General features: G+C 33.3%; 2 protein-coding genes and 1 pseudogene across 2 annotated transcripts; 2 read left to right on the forward strand and 1 right to left on the reverse strand.

Annotated features, from left to right (window-relative positions):
- The first annotated feature begins 271 nt into the window (after positions 1-271).
- LOC131174570 (probable mannitol dehydrogenase) lies at positions 272-1920 on the forward strand. The gene is made up of 5 exons (XM_058138282.1): positions 272-453; positions 592-705; positions 818-1331; positions 1421-1574; positions 1664-1920. The coding sequence occupies exons 1-5, from the start codon at positions 353-355 to the stop codon at positions 1867-1869; spliced, it is 1089 nt and encodes a 362-aa protein (XP_057994265.1). The 5' UTR covers positions 272-352; the 3' UTR covers positions 1870-1920.
- A 9947-nt stretch (positions 1921-11867) lies between these two features.
- On the reverse strand, positions 11868-12510 carry LOC131174779 (pentatricopeptide repeat-containing protein At5g10690-like). Its single transcript, XM_058138718.1, has 2 exons — positions 12333-12510; positions 11868-12264 (listed from the first exon to the last, which is right to left on the reverse strand). Exons 1-2 carry the CDS (start codon positions 12456-12458, stop codon positions 12106-12108), a joined length of 285 nt encoding a protein of 94 aa, XP_057994701.1. The 5' UTR covers positions 12459-12510; the 3' UTR covers positions 11868-12105.
- A 904-nt stretch (positions 12511-13414) lies between these two features.
- Positions 13415-15115, forward strand: LOC131174555 (probable mannitol dehydrogenase; annotated as a pseudogene).
- Positions 15116-20482: the final 5367 nt, after the last annotated feature.

The following is a 20482-nucleotide window of genomic DNA, read 5'->3' on the forward strand; positions in this document are numbered from 1 at the left end:
AGCCTGTTATTCTCTTATTAAATTTAATTGATATAATTATTATTTTATTACATATTTGATTAGGTAAGCAGCCTTATTTTAAAATTTTCTGTGTTTTTTTGACTTCTTCCTAGTCTTGCGGCTGGCTCTTCGGTCAGCCGATACGTAAGGCCCAAAGAGGAAAAGCTCACCTAATACGTCATCACTCCATCGCCCAACCAAGATTCTTTCAACTTCCAACTACTATATATATTGATGGGCACGTACCCCCTAACCCATCACCAGAAGCTAGCATTCAAGCTATCTGCTTTCGACTCATCTGCAAATCTCTTTGCTATATTGTATTTTCCATCTAAATTTCTTGCGAAGAAAAATGGTCGCCAAATTGCCAGAAGAAGAGCATCCCAAACAGGCATTCGGATGGGCTGCAAGAGACGAATCTGGTGTCCTTTCTCCCTTCAACTTCTCCAGGAGGTTCTTTTTCTTCTTATAATTCCATAAATCTTTCTTGTGTCTCTTTTAAATCAACAAATCTTCTTTTTCTTAAATGTCTGAGAACAAATTCGATAATCCAGTTCTTCCTAATTATCCATAAATGACATGTTTGTGCAGGGCAACAGGAGAGAAAGACGTTTGTTTCAAGGTTCTTTACTGTGGAATGTGCCACTCGGACCTTCACATGGTCAAGAATGAATGGGGCACTTCCACTTACCCTCTTGTCCCTGGGTACGTATTCTGATCACATTAGCAATTAAAATGTTTAACGGTGTAAAGTTAAGCGTTGGAATCCCATCAACCAATATTAAAAATGATCTTTTCTGGTGATTTTATGATGCAGACATGAGATTGTGGGAGTGGTGACAGAGGTTGGCAGCAAAGTGGAAAAATTCAAGGTGGGAGATAAAGTTGGTGTGGGCTGCATTGTGGGATCATGCCACTCCTGCCATAACTGCACGAACAATCTTGAAAATTACTGCGCAGAAACGATACTCACCTATGGTGCGAAGTACTATGACGGAACCATCACTTACGGCGGGTACTCTGACATCATGGTTGCCGATGAGCACTTCATCGTTCGTATTCCAGATACCTTGCCTCTTGATTCTACTGCTCCTCTCCTTTGTGCTGGAATCACGGTGTACAGCCCCTTAAAATATTATGGACTTGACAAGCCCGGCATGCATGTGGGCGTAGTTGGCCTCGGTGGGCTAGGTCATATGGCAGTGAAATTTGCCAAGGGTATGGGGGTTAAGGTGACTGTGATTAGCACCTCACCTAGCAAGAAACAGGAGGCTGTTGAACATCTTGGTGCTGATTCATTTTTGGTTAGCCGTGACCAAGATCAAATGAAGGTACGTATAATTTATAATTTACACTCAAGAGAAGTTGCCTATGTGCATGTATACTTAATTTCTGATCCTGATAAATCTTGCTGGTACAGGCTACAATGGGCACAATGGATGGTATAATTGATACGGTGTCTGCAACGCACCCTCTAGTACCTTTGATTGGGCTATTGAAGACTAATGGAAAGCTGATTTTGGTTGGTGCTCCAGAGAAGCCACTTGAGCTAGCAGCCTTTCCTTTGTTAATGGGTAATTGTCCATTCCTATATGTCTACTTCTTACTCATAATTCAAATAAAAATTAATTAACAATGTCAAATATATATTTACTATTGACAGGAAGGAAGATGGTGGGAGGTAGTGGCATTGGTGGAATGGAGGAAACACAAGAAATGATTAATTTTGCAGCCAAACACAACATAACAGCAGACATTGAAGTCATCCCAATTGAGTATGTGAACACTGCTATGGAACGCATGTTGAAAGCTGATGTTAGATATCGATTTGTTATTGATATTAGCAACACAATCAAGTCTACCCACTGAATTTATTTTATCTATGTATTTCAATTTTTATGTAATTGTTATGTTTGAGGATTTTGTGGTCTACTCCCTCATAATATAATATCATGAGGAGCAATTTTAATAAATTGGATATGAGTGAACGCATTTTTTTTTAAATTTTAATTCTAAAAATTAAACAAAGCACAAACATTGCAAAAGTCCAAGGGATCAACTCTTCTATCAACATGAAAAATATTGATTCAACATTTAGTAAACTTGTAACGTACTTTATGTAGTCCGTACATTCTACTGTTCTGACGACTAACGTCTGTTCGGACAGCCAGGAAGTCTGGAACTACACTTAAACTAGGGTGAGGAGACATAAATTGACTGAATAAAGACCAAGAAAAATTAAGAAAAAATAAAAGAAATGAATTGCAAATGAGTTAAATGAGCCGGAGATCACGGCGATGGGTGACCCTAATGGGAAGCGATTGTGAAGACAGTTGTCAACCCCAGACCCGCAAGGAATCCTGTGAAATAAATATTTTGGATTAAATTGAAGGAATTATGAAGTCTAAATGATAATAAAAATATCAAAGAAAAATCCAAGAAAATTTAGCCAATCGGTAAGGACAGTTATAACTCGATAAGTCCAACAAAGTGCATTTTGGTCATTTCACCCCCAGTGATGAATTTTGACCTAAATCTCAATTAAGTGAGAGAGATTAAAACACATAAAAATAAATTAAAATTATGAAATTATTTATGGAAATGAGAAAAGAAAGAAGAAAGGAAAAGAAAGAAAAGAAAAAGGAAATTAATTATGATGTAAGCATGACATAAGATGACATAATTAAAATATTAGGCCAATTAAACTTAGACATATGTGTATATATATAAGACAACTTCAATTAATTCCTTCTTATCCTATTTAGTCTTCTTCTTCTTTTTTGTTCTTCCATGGCCGAACCAACACCCCCTCCAAGCTTTCACCATTGTTTTCTCTTCTAACTTGATTTCCCATGCCATTTAACCCTAAAATCCATTCCTCCCTTCACTAAAACTTACTTTTAGACATTGAGGAAGATAGTGGCAGCCAAGAAGTGAAGAAAAATTTAAAGTTTAGCAAGTCCAAGTTGGACACAAACAAGGTTAGTGTGACGCCCTTACCCGTCTATTGTATAGCCGAGCAAGAAGTGCCACATTCGGTGCCGGAGCACCCTATCTTGTCTTGTCATGTCTATTGTAAATTTTAATGTCCTTTAAATCAGGTAATTTACGTGTAGAATTTTTTTTTTTTTTTATATCTTATTTTTGTGGAGACCCGAACAGATCCTCCTCTGTTTTATTAGCATCTGGCGGGTTCCACTATCACCTGTTAACATATTCATAGTCATCTCACATATTTCCATATCATATTCTCTTTTATCATATCATTCGCAACTATTTATGAGATCTCAAAATGAAGTGTCATCTATTGCATTCATATTGAAATTCATAGATAATAAATTATAAGTTTTCATTTCAAGTCCAAAATAAAATACATCATAAACTAGTAATTACATAATGACTAGACATAATGAACCAAAATACTAGGCTACACATGGGCCCTACCAAAATACAAAAGACTGATGAGGTGACTCTGATCGGTGGCAGATCTGGTCGAAACTCTGTCCGAATACTACTGTGGCGGCTGCTGATCTTCAGTACCTACGCGATGGAAAACCAACGCGCTAAGCATAACGCTTAGTGGTGCATAATTTATAATAATAATAATTAAACAATTGAAATAATATTTACAAATCATAAATTCTGGGTCTTTTACATTTTTTTACACTTTGGAATCAATTAAAATTATTGGGGTCTTTCCTGTTTACTTATTGTATATTCAGTATTAATTAATTATTATCAATGCCCAAGAATCCTATAACAAATTATAAAAGCTGGATACACGGGAGTATACGGGTTAGACAGCCATATGTCTACCCTCAGATACATCCATCAGCACGAGGCCACCGTCGGGCACGAGACTATCGCCAGCTTGTAAAGCCAGAAATAAAGTAGGCACAATGGCCAGTAAGTAGGCATATAGCCTGTAGAACAATCATATCAGACATATATTGTCAGTTCATGATTTGCTCTATAAGCAGTACTGCTATCTGTGGTCCCTAATTGGTATACCAATTTATCCAAACTAAATAAATAAGTCTAGGTATACTATGGGCAATTAAACATTTTTAATTATTTTAGCACTATTCACTGTTACTATTTTCTAGTACTATTCATTGGTACCATTAATTTCATATTAATGGGACATTAGTCCCAATTTACATATTCATATCATTTTTAATATTTAATTATCCTTATGAGTATTTTAATTATCATATATAGCATTTTTCCCATGAACCTTTCTTTAGGTTCATGTTGATGTGTTATTTTTATCTAGGAATTTGACTAGGTTAGGATGTCTATTTAGTCACACTTCCTTCATAACAATTGTTCCTCTATGTTTAAACTTGAATTTTAGTTTTTGAATCACTGAATTTGGAGTTATAGAACTCAAGTTATGGTCAAAATACCATAATTGGTCCCTTTGCCTCTAAGCTGTCCAGAATTTACAATTTCTAGTCAATAAACCTTGACCAGTCATTTGATCATCTTATTGTCATTTTTAGACTTAGGTTCCTTCACAAGATATGTTCCTCTATGTCTTAGGGACTCCCAGGTACAATTTCATAATTTTTCAAGCTTGGTATAGTGAGTTATGGTCAATGTATTAACCTGGACTCTCAGTCCTATAAGGGCAAAAATCAACTTCAGGGCAGTATGTTTGACCCTCTTTTTAGGGTCTTTACACTTAGAATTTGGCAAAGGTGTCTAAATCAATATTGTATCCCTAAGTATCATGTTTCTAGATCATATTGGCAAATCTCAAATGGAATTTCCTAGTGGGAGTTATGGCCAAATGAACACACAGGTATCAAATGGCATTCTGGGTTCAACTTAACATTTTCTAGATTTCAATTCCTAACTTTGGCTAATATTTTCCCTAGGATGCAATGGTTTCTAGAGCTTGGTCAAAACATAAAAATTGTTGTGCTATGTCTTATAAAACTTTTGGCACTAGTTTCACTCAATTTGCAGCTTTGGAGACCAAGTTATGGCATTTTTGCCAAAACTGGTCAAGCATACCAAAGGAACAGTATTTTGGTCATTTTCTGGGTTGGCAGTTTCAGTGACCCAATTTGTGCTAATAATTTGAATTGGTTAAAGGCAAAACTGGGTTAAGTGGTCTTCATGAAAAGTGTAGCCCTATGTCTAAAATTTCCATGGTTAAAATTTTAGGTCAATTGGACCAGTATAGAGAGAGTTATGACCAAATGAACACGTACTGTTCATTTGGTCATTTTCTGGGTTGGCAGTTTCAGTGACCCAACTTGTGCTAACAATTTGAATTTGTTAAAGGCAAAACTGGGTTAAGTGGTCTTCATGAAAAATGTAGCCCTATGTCTAAACTTTCCATGGTTAAAATTTTAGGTCAATTGGACCAGTATAGAGAGAGTTATGACCAAATGAACACGTACTGTTCATTTGGTCATTTTCTGGGTTGGGTTGCAGGGAAATCCGAATTTGGACAGTATTTAGGTCAAGTTTTGGACAGAATTTGGGCATGGTTTCTTCATGGAAAATGGGCTATTTTGGGTCTAGTTTCACCTCCAATTGGCCTTATACCAATTGGGGTCACACAATTTTATTTATGGCCTAAAATGTACACTGCCCTCAACAAACACAACCTGCAGAAAATTGACACTTCCAAAACTCAACCTCCTCCAACTTCCTTACTTCAATTTGCATGCAATACACTTCTATAAGCAACAATCTCATCCCAATAGATCAATTTCAACATTTTACACAAAGTCCTCAACATTTACACAAACCCTAGTTTTCAAAGTTTCAAATTTACACAATCAAACACCCAAACATTTCAACTAATTATACATTCTCATAGAACCATTTTTCATCACTTAAAAACAATAAATTTCAAGTTCCATGGCTGCCAAAAATTCAAGGGTTCTTTCCTCTAGTTTTTCTTTTTGTTTTAATGGTATTTATGCTTAGCTAAACATGCTTTTCATGTTTAATAAAGAGAAGAAGAGGGATTAGTGCACTAACCTCTTGTGACCCACTTCAAACTTTAATCTTTCTTCTTCTAATGGGTATCTAAAGCTTCCTTATGGTGTGGGCTAAATTTTTTGTGAAGGGGTCTATGGGTTTTGGGGAGGAGAAAGCTTGGAAAATCAAGCTTTAAGAAGAACAAAAATGGAGGGAGGGAGACACTAAGGGAGACGGCAAGGAGGGAGAGAGAAGAGGAAGAAGAAGAGGGTTGGTGGGTTTTGTCTCTTGTGGGTATTTATATATATATTTATGTGTACTTTATTGTTTTTAAATTTCATAAATCTATTTCCTTTCTTTTCTTTTCTTTCCTTTCTTTTCTTTTCTTTCCTTTCTTTTCTTTTCTTTCCTTTTCTTTTCTTTTCTTTTCTTTTCTTTTTCTTTCTCTTCTCATTTTTCAATTTCAAATTCATAAAATTAATTTATGTTAATTATTCTATTTCCAATTTTAATTTGACATTTAAGTCAAAATTCACATCTAGGGGTGAAATGACCAAAATGCCTTTCATGGTGCATATCGGGTTATTTTTATTATTTTTGTACCAAATAAATAAATTCTCTAAATTTTATTTTATTTCTGAAAATTTTTCCTATATTTTTTTAATATTTATTTCATTAATTTATGCCTCCTCACTATAGTTTAAGTGTAGTTCCAGACATTTTTATTGTCCGTACAGACATTAGTCATCAGAACAGTAAAATATACGGACTACCTTTGGTGAGGACGTTACAGTTAGTGCACTATGCACCCCATTTTCTTCTTTAACTAGTATAAGTATGTCAAATTAAGACAAATTTGCATGAAATTAAAAAGAAATACCATGTGTATATGGAACCCTAGAATTCAGCAGCCATGACAAGAGTTGGGGTTTGATGGTTTTGATGAAATTAATTAAGTTTATTAGTGTTATTGATGAGTATATGTAATAATTAAGTTGATTGGCATGTGTTTGCAAGAGATTGTGATTTTGAGTTAGGGTTTTGACCTAACTTTGGGAACTTTGTGTATGACTTGAAAATTAATGATGTTGAGACCAATTGTTAACTATTAGAAGTGCTATGAATGTCAATTGAAGTTTGGGAGTTGGGAGGAATTGAAATTGGGAGTGTTACATTTTCATGCAGGTTTTGGGATTTATGAGTCTAGTGTGACTATTGAGCCATAAGTAGAGTTGTGTTACTCCAATTAGTGTGAGGCCAATTGGAGATGAAACTAGGGTCATAATGCCCCATTTTGCATGAAGAAACCATGCCCAAAAACTGTCCCTAACCTAGCCTAAAAACTGCTTGAATCCGGATAATCCTAATCTGGCCCTGGAAAAATGACCAAATAAACAGTAAATGTTCAAATGGCCATAACTGACTATAGGAAGGTCAGAATGACCTGATTCTTGAACCATTGGAAAGGTTAGACATAGGATCACATTTTTCATGAAGAATACAGAACCTAATTCTACCTCTAACCCAACCAAATTCCTAGCACAATTTAGGTCACCAATTCTGTCCAGAACCAAACTGACCAGAAATTCTGGACTTGAACCTATCCGACCAGTTTTGGCAAAAATACCATAACTCGATCCACAAAACTGAAAATGCAGTGAAACAAAAGTCAAAGTCTCTATAAGACCTAAAACTACAATTTTGGTGTTTTGACCAAAACCTAGAACCCAATGGAACTAAGTCAATTAACTAGGACAAGTCAGTATGCTAAAACCTGAAATAGAACCAAAAAATCACTTGACTCTAGAACAGTGTTTATACTATAACTTTTAGTAAAAAACTCAAATTGGGATGAGCCAAACTGTTCTGAAAACCTAAGAGACAGGGCTCCAACTTTGATTTATAAACTTTCCTCAAATTTTGAGTGTAAGAACCCTAAAATGAGAGACAAAGCCACTGACTTGAACTTGGAATCCTGAAGGCACAAGGTACTTGAGTCCAGGCCAGTTAATTTGCTATAATTAATTCTATAAAACTTGAAAAATTGCAAATCTTAAATCTGAGTGATCTTAAGACATAGAGTAATAACTCCTATGAAGAATATTAGGCCTAAAAGTGGCTGTAATATATCTAAATAATTAGGAAAAAATTGATTCTAGAATCTACCTGCAACTGGAACTAGAGTGAGTTAATGAACCAGTTTTGGTTATTTGACCATAACTTGAGTTCTAAAACTCCAAATGACATGAATCAAAAAGGAAAACAAAGACAAGACATAGAGGAACAACTTCCATGAAGGAAGTGTGGCCAAACAGTGGCCACATCTTGAACAATTTGCTAGTAAAGACACCAAATCTGGACCTTGAGAAAGGTTCATAAAATAACTTAGCATATGATATAAAATTAATCAAAATGACTTGTTAAACATAAAAATAATATGAATATATATGTGGGACTTATGTTTCCCTTTACAAGTGACATGAAAATGTTATGAAACACAATTAGTACATATCATGAAATAATGAAATTACAAGTACTTAATAATACTAATTTGTCCAAAGTATACTTAGACTTATATATATAGCATGGATCGATTGGTATACCAATTAGAGATTACTGGTTGCAGTACTACCCACAAGAATGATCATTGATAGACAACATATGTCTGATATGGTTGTTCTTCAAGCTTCATGCCTGCCCATTAGCCATTGTGCCTGATTTTATTTTTGACTTTATGCCTGCTCGCTGGCCTTGTGCCTAACATGACAGATGTATACATGTTAGACATACGGATATTTAACTAGTATATTCCTTGTATCCAGTCTTTATAGTTTGTTATGGATTACTTGGGCACAGATAAGAGTAATAAGCCTTAAATTTAAATAAGTACACGAAGAGATCACAGGTATGAGTAATAAGACTGAACATGGAATAAACGAACAAAAAAGATCCTGATTAATTTAATTGCTTCCAAAGTTCTATAAACATGTAAAAGATTTTAAATTAATGAAATTCTATATTTCTTTATAAGGTTATACGTGAAAATAATTATTTCAATTACTTAGTTATTTTTATTTCAATTTATACACCACTAAGCAATATGCTTAGCTGTTGAAATCAAAGTTCATCTGAGCTGTTGAAATCAAACCAAGGGATTTCTACAATGAGTGCTGGTAGTTTGAATAGTGGTCATAATCCTCAGAAATCAATTGGTTTCATGAAACAAAATCAAGGTATGTCTGCTTTGGGTCCATATAATGATAAGAAATCAACAGATCTTGGATCAATATTTGGTTCCAGCAAAAACGAGCAGCTTGCACCTAAACTTGCTCCGCCACCATCTACTGCTGTGGGCAGAGGAAGCGGAATAGGAAGAGGGGCCACTTCTACTTCAAGATCTACCCATGCCAAACCACAGTCGGAGCAGCCATCCCTTTTGGACTTGCTGTAATGGACTGGATTGCCTCTATCACATGAAAGGAGGGGTGAAAAAAGAGAGGTTCAAGTAGCCGTGAGCCATTCTATGCAGCGAGGCAGTTGGATTTTATGTTAAAAACGGTGGATTCTAAGTTCATTTGGGGCGAGAGATTCTCAATGGCCATAGTGAATGGCATGGTTTGTCGAGTGACTTTCGTGAGTTTGTAGCTTATTCTGACGGACCCTTTTGTTTTCTCTCTTTTTTTTTTTTGTCTTTAAAAAAAAATATATATATATATATGTTATGCTGTTTAGTTGGAACAGATAGGCTTTTTGATGTTTGAAAATAGTTTTTGCTGAAAATGTATTTTTCAAAACAATTCCAGTTCCAGCAACTGGTTTAGAAATAATTAAAAGAAATATTTGTCTGTACTCAAATATTAATTTCTAGCTTATATAATAATAAAATTACTTTTCTCCATTTTAAGGTAAAATGTTTAATTTTTCTCTTTGTATTTATTGGGAATCTTTAATTTAATTTCTTTTAAACTTTTTGCTTATACTAATTGATATGTTTTAATTTAAATTTAATTTAACTTTTTATTTAGATTAACGTAAAAATTTTAATTTAAATTTAATTTAGTTAATAAGTTAAAATTTGTAGTAAATTTTTTAATTTTTTGATTTAAATTTAAAAAGTTTAATTTAATTTAAATTTAAAAATAAAAAACTTAATTTTTTTTTATTTTTGAACTAAATTAAATTTTAAACTTTTAAATTAATTTAGATAAAAAAATTTTAAAAAAATAAATTAAATTAAATTTATTGTGAAATTGAATTTTAAGCAATACTTTATATATATATCTGTGTGTGTGTGTAGCATAGCAGAATTAGCTGGTTTAAAATGAAATCTTAATAAAATAAAATAAATTAGAAGATGAGTATGTTAAAAGAGATAGATCTTTAAGGTGATTGGACTACTCGTTGGATCTTTTATACCGAAAGAATTGAATAGCTAATTTCACAGAACAAACACTACGTACCTGTCCACAAAACAATTCCTCCACAGACTGCGTACCCATACAAAAAACAAGATAAAAACAAAATAAATACTCCATACAGTAACAGACCTATGCTAGGGAAGGGGAGCATTTTCCCTGGAATTTCATATTTTTACAAGGGTATATTAGTAGTTTGCCAAACTCTTTAAGTTTCTTTAGTCCACCAGCAATATTGCAGAGTTAATTTCCTCAACAAAACCCAGCGACTTTGCCTTTCCAAAGTATAAAGAAATTCTACTTTTTTCATTTGATTAATAAATAATGAGCACCAACGGCTTGGGTACAATTGCATACTTGTTTATAAGCTTTCTTACTTCAATTACACAGCTATATGTTTGTGTATATATATATAAAAAAATTCTATTAAAGATTTAAGAAATTTGTGGCTTATATTCAATTCTCTTTAAATTAAAATATAAAATATGTAATAAAATCTATCTATTTTTTGCTTTAGATGTTCAGTTTTGAGCGTGAGAGATATGTTAAAATTTTATATTGGTTTGAAACAAGAGTAGTGTGTTTTTTATAAGGCTTTGAGCACTTCTCCCCCTTGATAGCTTTTGGGATGAGCTTCAACCAATTTTCTTAAGAAATTCCAACATGCTCTTCTTTCTTTTTTTTAATTGCCTAACAATATTATTAACTAATTTTTGTCATTGTAGTTCAATCACGTTAAAATTATGAGATATTTAGTAATAATTTTATGAAATATATTCATATTTAAGTGATATGTTATTAAAAGTTCACTTTATAATAGACGAGCAATGAACTGTTGAATGATTGTTTGGTAATTTATATTAAAATAGATGTATTTATAAGTATTGACAATAAAATTATTATGAATAAATTTCATTTAACAAATAATAAACTACTAGCATTGTAATTCAATTAATTATAACAGCATATTAATTTTGTATTAGAAATTCTTTTGTTTAACTTATATTTATTTTATGCATGTTATTTTTATAAGTAACATATTTTAATTGGACCTCTCAATTGACTTTTTGCATTTGTCACTGACTCCATACAATATAGAGACAAACATTAAAAATTAAAAAACTAATAAAAGGCCTCTCAACTAAAGACCTTTCAATCTTTTGATAGAACTCAAAGCATAAATTCAAGAATCAGATTATTGTGAGAGAACCAATTATTTATAGAAAATATGAAAAAAAAGGGCCTAATGGAGCCAACAATTCAAGCCTTTGCTAGCAAAAGTGTTTTAATCAAAATTTTCTAATTTTGAATCAATTAATCAGATTTTAAAATTTTGATTAAATTTTATTCAGATTTGAAATTGAAATCGGAGGGGATTGCCCTGCTAAGGTGTCATTAAAACTGATAATTTTTTATTATATTTTGGGTGAGTCTTACATGACACATAGCAAGCTAAAAAAAAAAAAAAAAAAAAAAAGAAAACCCTAAAGAAAGGCTAAATTTGCAACTTCCATAATCCTATACCCTAAATTAAAAGTTCATTCTTTCTTCTTCCTTCTTCAAAGCAGCTATTATCATCAGGTTGATGATTTTTCCTTCCCCTTCACTAGTTTGATGCATAGCACATTCCATCATTATCTGCATTTTGCTCTGCCAAGTTTGCATTCAATCAAGATAGGAGGATTGCCTCCTTCAAGAAGTGAAAAACCATAATGTGCAAGAAGGCCATTAGTGCAGCATATATCTCCTACACTACAACAGAGCAAGCAAGGCAAATAGAAGTAAGCCCAATGATAGTAATGGTAACGCAAAAAACATATTCTATTGTTTTGGGGGAAAACAAAACCTTGTTCCAGGGACCAAGTATTTGAAATGCTTCATTGATTCTTCGAGCATCTCCCAAACCCTTTCAAATAGCAAATTAAGAAGAAGGATTCATATTGATGTTTGGAAATTTTGAAGTAGCGGGAGTACCTTCAATAGTGTACCATATGTGATCCCATCAACGCCACAACTTTCCGGCTTCAACATCTCACAAAATATTCGAAGAACTGAATTAATATCGTAGCAGCAAACACAGGCCTCCATCACTGCATTCATATCAATTGGGTTCAGCTTGGCATATTGTCTCTTGGCAACGTCAATTTCCTAAAAAATCTATCAATTAAGGCAAAATGGATAATCATTAATCAAGAATTAGGGTTGAGAATCGGAATGAGAATTTGAAGAGGAAGAGAAAACACTTGTTGGAGCTATCTTCAACGAATGAGTTGAACGATGCGGGAGGTAAGTCGCTTGAGATTAGAGTGTCTGTGAGGAGGAATCTTGAGCATATGATGCCTTATTGGACCGAAAAAAGAAGAAGAATAGAATGAAATATTGAGAGAGGGTTATGGTTTTGATTTCAGGGGCTAGAGAGCTTAGATTTGATACATCGTTGGTGATGGAGGAGGATGAAGAAAGTGCAGGAAGAAATTTGATATATTACAAGTTTACCCTTTCTATGATTAAACTTTTTTTTTTTTAATTTCGTGTATGTCATGTGGTACTCACTCAAATATAATAAAAAAATGTCAGGTGTGATGACATATATGTCAAGGGGCACAATCCCAATTTTAATTCGAAAATTGAATAAAATTTAATTAAAATTTCAAAATCTATCAATTGGTTCACAATTAAAAGAACTAGATTAAAAGGCTATACTTGTAAATATTTAAATTTTTGATGTCATTAGACAGAAATAATTATAATAATAACTTGAAAAAAAATGAGATCTTTTTTAATGAGCCTGTTATTCTCTTATTAAATTTAATTGATATAATTATTATTTTATTACATATTTGATTAGGTAAGCAGCCTTATTTTAAAATTTTCTGTGTTTTTTTGACTTCTTCCTAGTCTTGCGGCTGGCTCTTCGGTCAGCCGATACGTAAGGCCCAAAGAGGAAAAGCTCACCTAATACGTCATCACTCCATCGCCCAACCAAGATTCTTTCAACTTCCAACTACTATATATATTGATGGGCACGTACCCCCTAACCCATCACCAGAAGCTAGCATTCAAGCTATCTGCTTTCGACTCATCTGCAAATCTCTTTGCTATATTGTATTTTCCATCTAAATTTCTTGCGAAGAAAAATGGTCGCCAAATTGCCAGAAGAAGAGCATCCCAAACAGGCATTCGGATGGGCTGCAAGAGACGAATCTGGTGTCCTTTCTCCCTTCAACTTCTCCAGGAGGTTCTTTTTCTTCTTATAATTCCATAAATCTTTCTTGTGTCTCTTTTAAATCAACAAATCTTCTTTTTCTTAAATGTCTGAGAACAAATTCGATAATCCAGTTCTTCCTAATTATCCATAAATGACATGTTTGTGCAGGGCAACAGGAGAGAAAGACGTTTGTTTCAAGGTTCTTTACTGTGGAATGTGCCACTCGGACCTTCACATGGTCAAGAATGAATGGGGCACTTCCACTTACCCTCTTGTCCCTGGGTACGTATTCTGATCACATTAGCAATTAAAATGTTTAACGGTGTAAAGTTAAGCGTTGGAATCCCATCAACCAATATTAAAAATGATCTTTTCTGGTGATTTTATGATGCAGACATGAGATTGTGGGAGTGGTGACAGAGGTTGGCAGCAAAGTGGAAAAATTCAAGGTGGGAGATAAAGTTGGTGTGGGCTGCATTGTGGGATCATGCCACTCCTGCCATAACTGCACGAACAATCTTGAAAATTACTGCGCAGAAACGATACTCACCTATGGTGCGAAGTACTATGACGGAACCATCACTTACGGCGGGTACTCTGACATCATGGTTGCCGATGAGCACTTCATCGTTCGTATTCCAGATACCTTGCCTCTTGATTCTACTGCTCCTCTCCTTTGTGCTGGAATCACGGTGTACAGCCCTTAAAATATTATGGACTTGACAAGCCCGGCATGCATGTGGGCGTAGTTGGCCTCAGTGGGCTAGGTCATATGGCAGTGAAATTTGCCAAGGGTATGGGGGTTAAGGTGACTGTGATTAGCACCTCACCTAGCAAGAAACAGGAGGCTGTTGAACATCTTGGTGCTGATTCATTTTTGGTTAGCCGTGACCAAGATCAAATGAAGGTACGTATAATTTATAATTTACACTCAAGAGAAGTTGCCTATGTGCATGTATACTTAATTTCTGATCCTGATAAATCTTGCTGGTACAGGCTACAATGGGCACAATGGATGGTATAATTGATACGGTGTCTGCAACGCACCCTCTAGTACCTTTGATTGGGCTATTGAAGACTAATGGAAAGCTGATTTTGGTTGGTGCTCCAGAGAAGCCACTTGAGCTAGCAGCCTTTCCTTTGTTAATGGGTAATTGTCCATTCCTATATGTCTACTTCTTACTCATAATTCAAATAAAAATTAATTAACAATGTCAAATATATATTTACTATTGACAGGAAGGAAGATGGTGGGAGGTAGTGGCATTGGGGGAATGGAGGAAACACAAGAAATGATTAATTTTGCAGCCAAACACAACATAACAGCAGACATTGAAGTTATCCCAATTGAGTATGTGAACACTGCCATGGAACGCATGTTGAAAGCTGATGTTAGATATCGATTTGTTATTGATATTAGCAACACAATCAAGTCTACCCACTGAATTTAATTTATATATGTATTTCAATTTTTATGTAATTGTTATGTTTGAGGATTTTGTGGTCTACTCCCTCATAATAAAATATCGTTAGGAGCAATTTTAATAAATTGGATATGAGTGAACGCATTTTTTTTTTAATTTTAATTCTAAAAATTAAACAAAGCACAAACATTGCAAAAGTCCAAGGGATCAACTCTTCTATCAACATGAAAAATATTGATTCAACATTTAGTAAACTTGTAACGCCTTTACTTTAGGTAGTCCGTACATTCTACTGTCTGTTCGGACAGCAAGAAAGTCTAGAACTACACTTAAACTAGGGTGAGGAGACATAAATTGACTGAATAAAGACTAAAAAAAATTAAGGAAAAATAAAAGAAATGAATTGCAAATGAGTTAAATGAGCCGGAGATCACGGTTATAGGTGACCCTAATGGGAAGCGACTGTGAAGACCGTTGTCAACCCCAGACCCGCAAGGAATCCTGTGAAATAAATATTTTGGATTAAATTGAAGGAATTATGAAGTCTAAATGATAATAAAAATACCAAAGAAAAATCCAAGAAAATTTAGCCAATCGGTAAGGACAGTTATAACTCGATAAGTCCAACAAAGTGCATTTTGGTCATTTCACCCCAGTGATGAATTTTGACCTAAATGTCAATTAAGTGAGAGAGATTAAAACACATAAAAATAAATTAAAATTATGAAATTATTTATGGAAATGAGAAAAGAAAGATGAAAGGAAAAGAAAGAAAAGAAAAAGGAAATTAATTATGATGTAAGCATGACATAAGATGACATAATTAAAATATTAGGCCAATTAAACTTAGACATATGTGTATATATATAAGACAACTTCAATTAATTCCTTCTTATCCTATTTAGTCTTCTTCTTCTTTTTTGTTCTTCCATGGCCGAACCAACACCCCCTCCAAGCTTTCACCATTGTTTTCTCTTCTAACTTGATTTCCCATGCCATTTAACCCTAAAATCCATACCTCCCTTCACTAAAACTTACTTTTAGACATTGAGGAAGATAGTGGCAGCCAAGAAGTGAAGAAAAATTTAAAGTTTAGCAAGTCCAAGTTGGACACAAACAAGGTTAGTGCACTATGCACCCCATTTTCTTCTTTAACTAGTATAAGTATGTCAAAATAAGACAAATTTGCATGAAATTAAAAAGAAATACCATGTGTATATGGAACCCTAGAATTCAGCAGCCATGATAAGAGTTGGGGTTTGATGGTTTTGATGAAATTAATTAAGTTTATTAGTGTTATTGATGAGTATATGTAATAATTAAGTTGATTGGCATGTGTTTGCAAGAGATTGTGATTTTGAGTTAGGGTTTTGACCTAACTTTGGGAACTTTGTGTATGACTTGAAAATTAATGATGTTGAGACCAATTGTTAACTATTAGAAGTGCTATGAATGTCAATTGAAGTTTTGGAGTTGGGAGGAATTGAAATTGGGAGTGTTACATTTTCATGCAGGTTTTGGGATTTATGAGTCTAGTGTGACTATTGAGCCATAAGTAGAGTTGTGTTACTCCAATTAGTGTGAGGCCAATTGGAGATGAAACTAGGGTCATAATGCCCCATTTTGCATGAAGAAACCATGCCCAAAAACTGTCCCTAACCTAGCCTAAAAACTGCTTGAATCCGGATAATCCTAATCTGGCCCTGGAAAAATGACCAAATAAACAGTAAATGTTCAAATGGCCATAACTGACTATAGGAAGGTCAGAATGACCTGATTCTTGAACCATTGGAAAGGTTAGACATAGGATCACATTTTTCATGAAGAATACAGAACCTAATTCTACCTCTAACCCAACCAAATTCCTAGCACAATTTAGGTCACCAATTCTGTCCAGAACCAAACTGACCAGAAATTCTGGACTTGAACCTATCCGACCAGTTTTGGCAAAAATACCATAACTCGATCCACAAAACTGAAAATGCAGTGAAACAAAAGTCAAAGTCTCTATAAGACCTAAAACTACAATTTTGGTGTTTTGACCAAAACCTAGAACCCAATGGAACTAAGTCAATTAACTAGGACAAGTCAGTATGCTAAAACCTGAAATAGAACCAAAAAATCACTTGACTCTAGAACAGTGTTTATACTATAACTTTTAGTAAAAAACTCAAATTGGGATGAGCCAAACTGTTCTGAAAACCTAAGAGACAGGGCTCCAACTTTGATTTATAAACTTTCCTCAAATTTTGAGTGTAAGAACCCTAAAATGAGAGACAAAGCCACTGACTTGAACTTGGAATCCTGAAGGCACAGGGTACTTGAGTCCAGGCCAGTTAATTTGCTATAATTAATTCTATAAAACTTGAAAAATTGCAAATCTTAAATCTGAGTGATCTTAAGACATAGAGTAATAACTCCTATGAAGAATATTAGGCCTAAAAGTGGCTGTAATATGTCTAAATAATTAGGAAAAAATTGATTCTAGAATCTATCTACAACTGGAACTAGAGTGAGTTAATGAACCAGTTTTGGTTATTTGACCATAACTTGAGTTCTAAAACTCCAAATGACATGAATCAAGAAGGAAAACAAAGACAAGACATAGAGGAACAACTTCCATGAAGGAAGTGTGGCCAAACAGTGGCCACATCTTGAACAATTTGCTAGGTGAAGTAAAGACACCAAATCTGGACCTTGAGAAAGGTTCATAAAATAACTTAGCATATGATATAAAATTAATCAAAATGACTTGTTAAACATAAAAATAATATGAATATATATGTGGGACTTATGTTTCCCTTTACAAGTGACATGAAAATGTTATGAAACACAATTAGTACATATCATGAAATAATGAAATTACAAGTACTTAATAATACTAATTTGTCCAAAGTATACTTAGACTTATATATATAGCATGGATCGATTGGTATACCAATTAGAGATTACTGTTGCAAGATTACCCACAAGAATGATCATTGATAGACAACATATGTCTGATATGGTTGTTCTTCAAGCTTCATGCCTGCCCATTAGCCATTGTGCCTGATTTTATTTTTGACTTTATGCCTGCTCGCTGGCCTTGTGCCTAACATGACAGATGTATACATGTTAGACATACGGATATTTAACTAGTATATTCCTTGTATCCAGTCTTTATAGTTTGTTATGGATTACTTGGGCACAGATAAGAGTAATAAGCCTTAAATTTAAATAAGTACACGAAGAGATCACAGGTATGAGTAATAAGACTGAACATGGAATAAACGAACAAAAAAGATCCTGATTAATTTAATTGCTTCCAAAGTTCTATAAACATGTAAAAGATTTTAAATTAATGAAATTCTATATTTCTTTATAAGGTTATACGTGAAAATAATTATTTCAATTACTTAGTTATTTTTATTTCAATTTATACACCACTAAGCAATATGCCTAGCTGTTGAAATCAAAGTTCATCTGAGCTGTTGAAATCAAACCAAGGGATTTCTACAATGAGTGCTGGTAGTTTGAATAGTGGTCATAATCCTCAGAAATCAATTGGTTTCATGAAACAAAATCAAGGTATGTCTGCTTTGGGTCCATATAATGATAAGAAATCAAGATCTTGGATCAATATTTGGTTCCAAAGAAAAACGAGCACTTGCACCTAAACTTGCTCGCCACCATCTACTGTGGGCAGAGGAAGCGGAATAGGAAGAGGGGCCACTTCTACTTCAAGATCTACCCATGCCAAACCACGATCGGAGCAGCCATCCCTTTTGGACTTCTTTGTAATGGACTGGATTGCCTCTATCACATGAAAGGAGGGTGAAAAAGAGAGGTTCAAGTAGCCGTGAGCCATTCTATGCAATGAGGCGCTTGGATTTTATGTTAAAAACGGTGGATTCTAAGTTCATTTGGGGCGAGAGATTCTCAATGGCCATAGTGAATGGCATGGTTTGTCGAGTGACTTTCGTGAGTTTGTAGCTTATTCTGACGGACCCTTTTGTTTTCTCTCTTTTTTTTTTTTTGTCTTTAAAAAAAATATATATATATGTTATGCTGTTTAGTTGGAACAGATAGGCTTTTTGATGTTTGAAAATAGTTTTTGCTGAAAATGTATTTTTCAAAACAATTCCAGTTCCAGCAACTGGTTTAGAAATAATTAAAAGAAATATTTGTCTGTACTCAAATATTAATTTCTAGCTTATATAATAATAAAATTACTTTTCTCCATTTTAAGGTAAAATGTTTAATTTTTCTCTTTGTATTTATTGGGAATCTTTAATTTAATTTCTTTTAAACTTTTTGCTTATACTAATTGATATGTTTTAATTTAAATTTAATTTAACTTTTTATTTAGATTAACGTAAAAATTTTAATTTAAATTTAATTTAGTTAATAAGTTAAAATTTGTAGTAAATTTTTTAATTTTTTGATTTAAATTTAAAAAGTTTAATTTAATTTAAATTTAAAAATAAAAAACTTAATTTTTTTTTATTTTTGAACTAAATTAAATTTTAAACTTTTAAATTAATTTAGATAAAAAAATTTTAAAAAAATAAATTAAATTAAATTTATTGTGAAATTGAATTTTAAGCAATACTTTATATATATATCTGTGTGTGTGTGTAGCATAGCAGAATTAGCTGGTTTAAAATGAAATCTTAATAAAATAAAATAAATTAGAAGATGAGTATGTTAAAAGAGATAGATCTTTAAGGTGATTGGACTACTCGTTGGATCTTTTATACCGAAAGAATTGAATAGCTAATTTCACAGAACAAACACTACGTACCTGTCCACAAAACAATTCCTCCACAGACTGCGTACCCATACAAAAAACAAGATAAAAACAAAATAAATACTCCATACAGTAACAGACCTATGCTAGGAAGGGAGCATTTTCCCTGGAATTTCATATTTTTACAAGGGTATATTAGTAGTTTGCCAAACTCTTTAAGTTTCTTTAGTCCACCAGCAATATTGCAGAGTTAATTTCCTCAACAAAACCCAGCGACTTTGCCTTTCCAAAGTATAAAGAAATTCTACTTTTTTCATTTGATTAATAAATAATGAGCACCAACGGCTTGGGTACAATTGCATACTTGTTTATAAGCTTTCTTACTTCAATTACACAGCTATATGTTTGTGTATATATATATAAATTCTATTAAAGATTTAAGAAATTTGTAGCTTATATTCAATTATCTTTAAAATAAAATATAAAATATAAAATAAAATCTATTTATTTTTACTTTAGATGTTCAGTTTTGAGCGTAAGAGATATGTTAAAATTTTATATTGGTTTGAAACAAGTGTAGTTTGTTTTTTTATAGTTTTGAGAACTTATCAAACTTTATAGCTTTTGGGATGAGCGTTAACCAATTTTCTTAAGAAATTCCAACATGCTCTTCTTTCTTTTTTTTAATTGCCTAACAATATTATTAACTAATTTTTGTCATTGTAATTCAGTCACGTTAAAATTATGAGATATTTAGTAATAA

This window comes from Hevea brasiliensis, chromosome 16 (genome assembly GCF_030052815.1).
Source record: "Hevea brasiliensis isolate MT/VB/25A 57/8 chromosome 16, ASM3005281v1, whole genome shotgun sequence".
Lineage (NCBI taxonomy): Eukaryota > Viridiplantae > Streptophyta > Magnoliopsida > Malpighiales > Euphorbiaceae > Hevea > Hevea brasiliensis.

What these genes read in the sequence shown, in the direction of transcription:
- LOC131174570 (XM_058138282.1), top strand. Translation starts at nt 353, where the DNA reads ATGGTCGCCAAATTGCCAGAAGAAGAGCATCCCAAACAGGCATTCGGA. An exon ending in CCCTTCAACTTCTCCAGGAG is followed by an intron (nt 454 to 591) that starts GTTCTTTTTCTT and finishes ATGTTTGTGCAG; the next exon opens with GGCAACAGGAGAGAAAGACG. An exon ending in GTGACCAAGATCAAATGAAG is followed by an intron (nt 1,332 to 1,420) that starts GTACGTATAATT and finishes TTGCTGGTACAG; the next exon opens with GCTACAATGGGCACAATGGA.
- LOC131174779 (XM_058138718.1), bottom strand. Translation starts at nt 12,458, where the DNA reads ATGAATGCAGTGATGGAGGCCTGTGTTTGCTGCTACGATATTAATTCA. An exon ending in CATATGGTACACTATTGAAG is followed by an intron (nt 12,265 to 12,332) that starts GTACTCCCGCTA and finishes GCTATTTGAAAG; the next exon opens with GGTTTGGGAGATGCTCGAAG.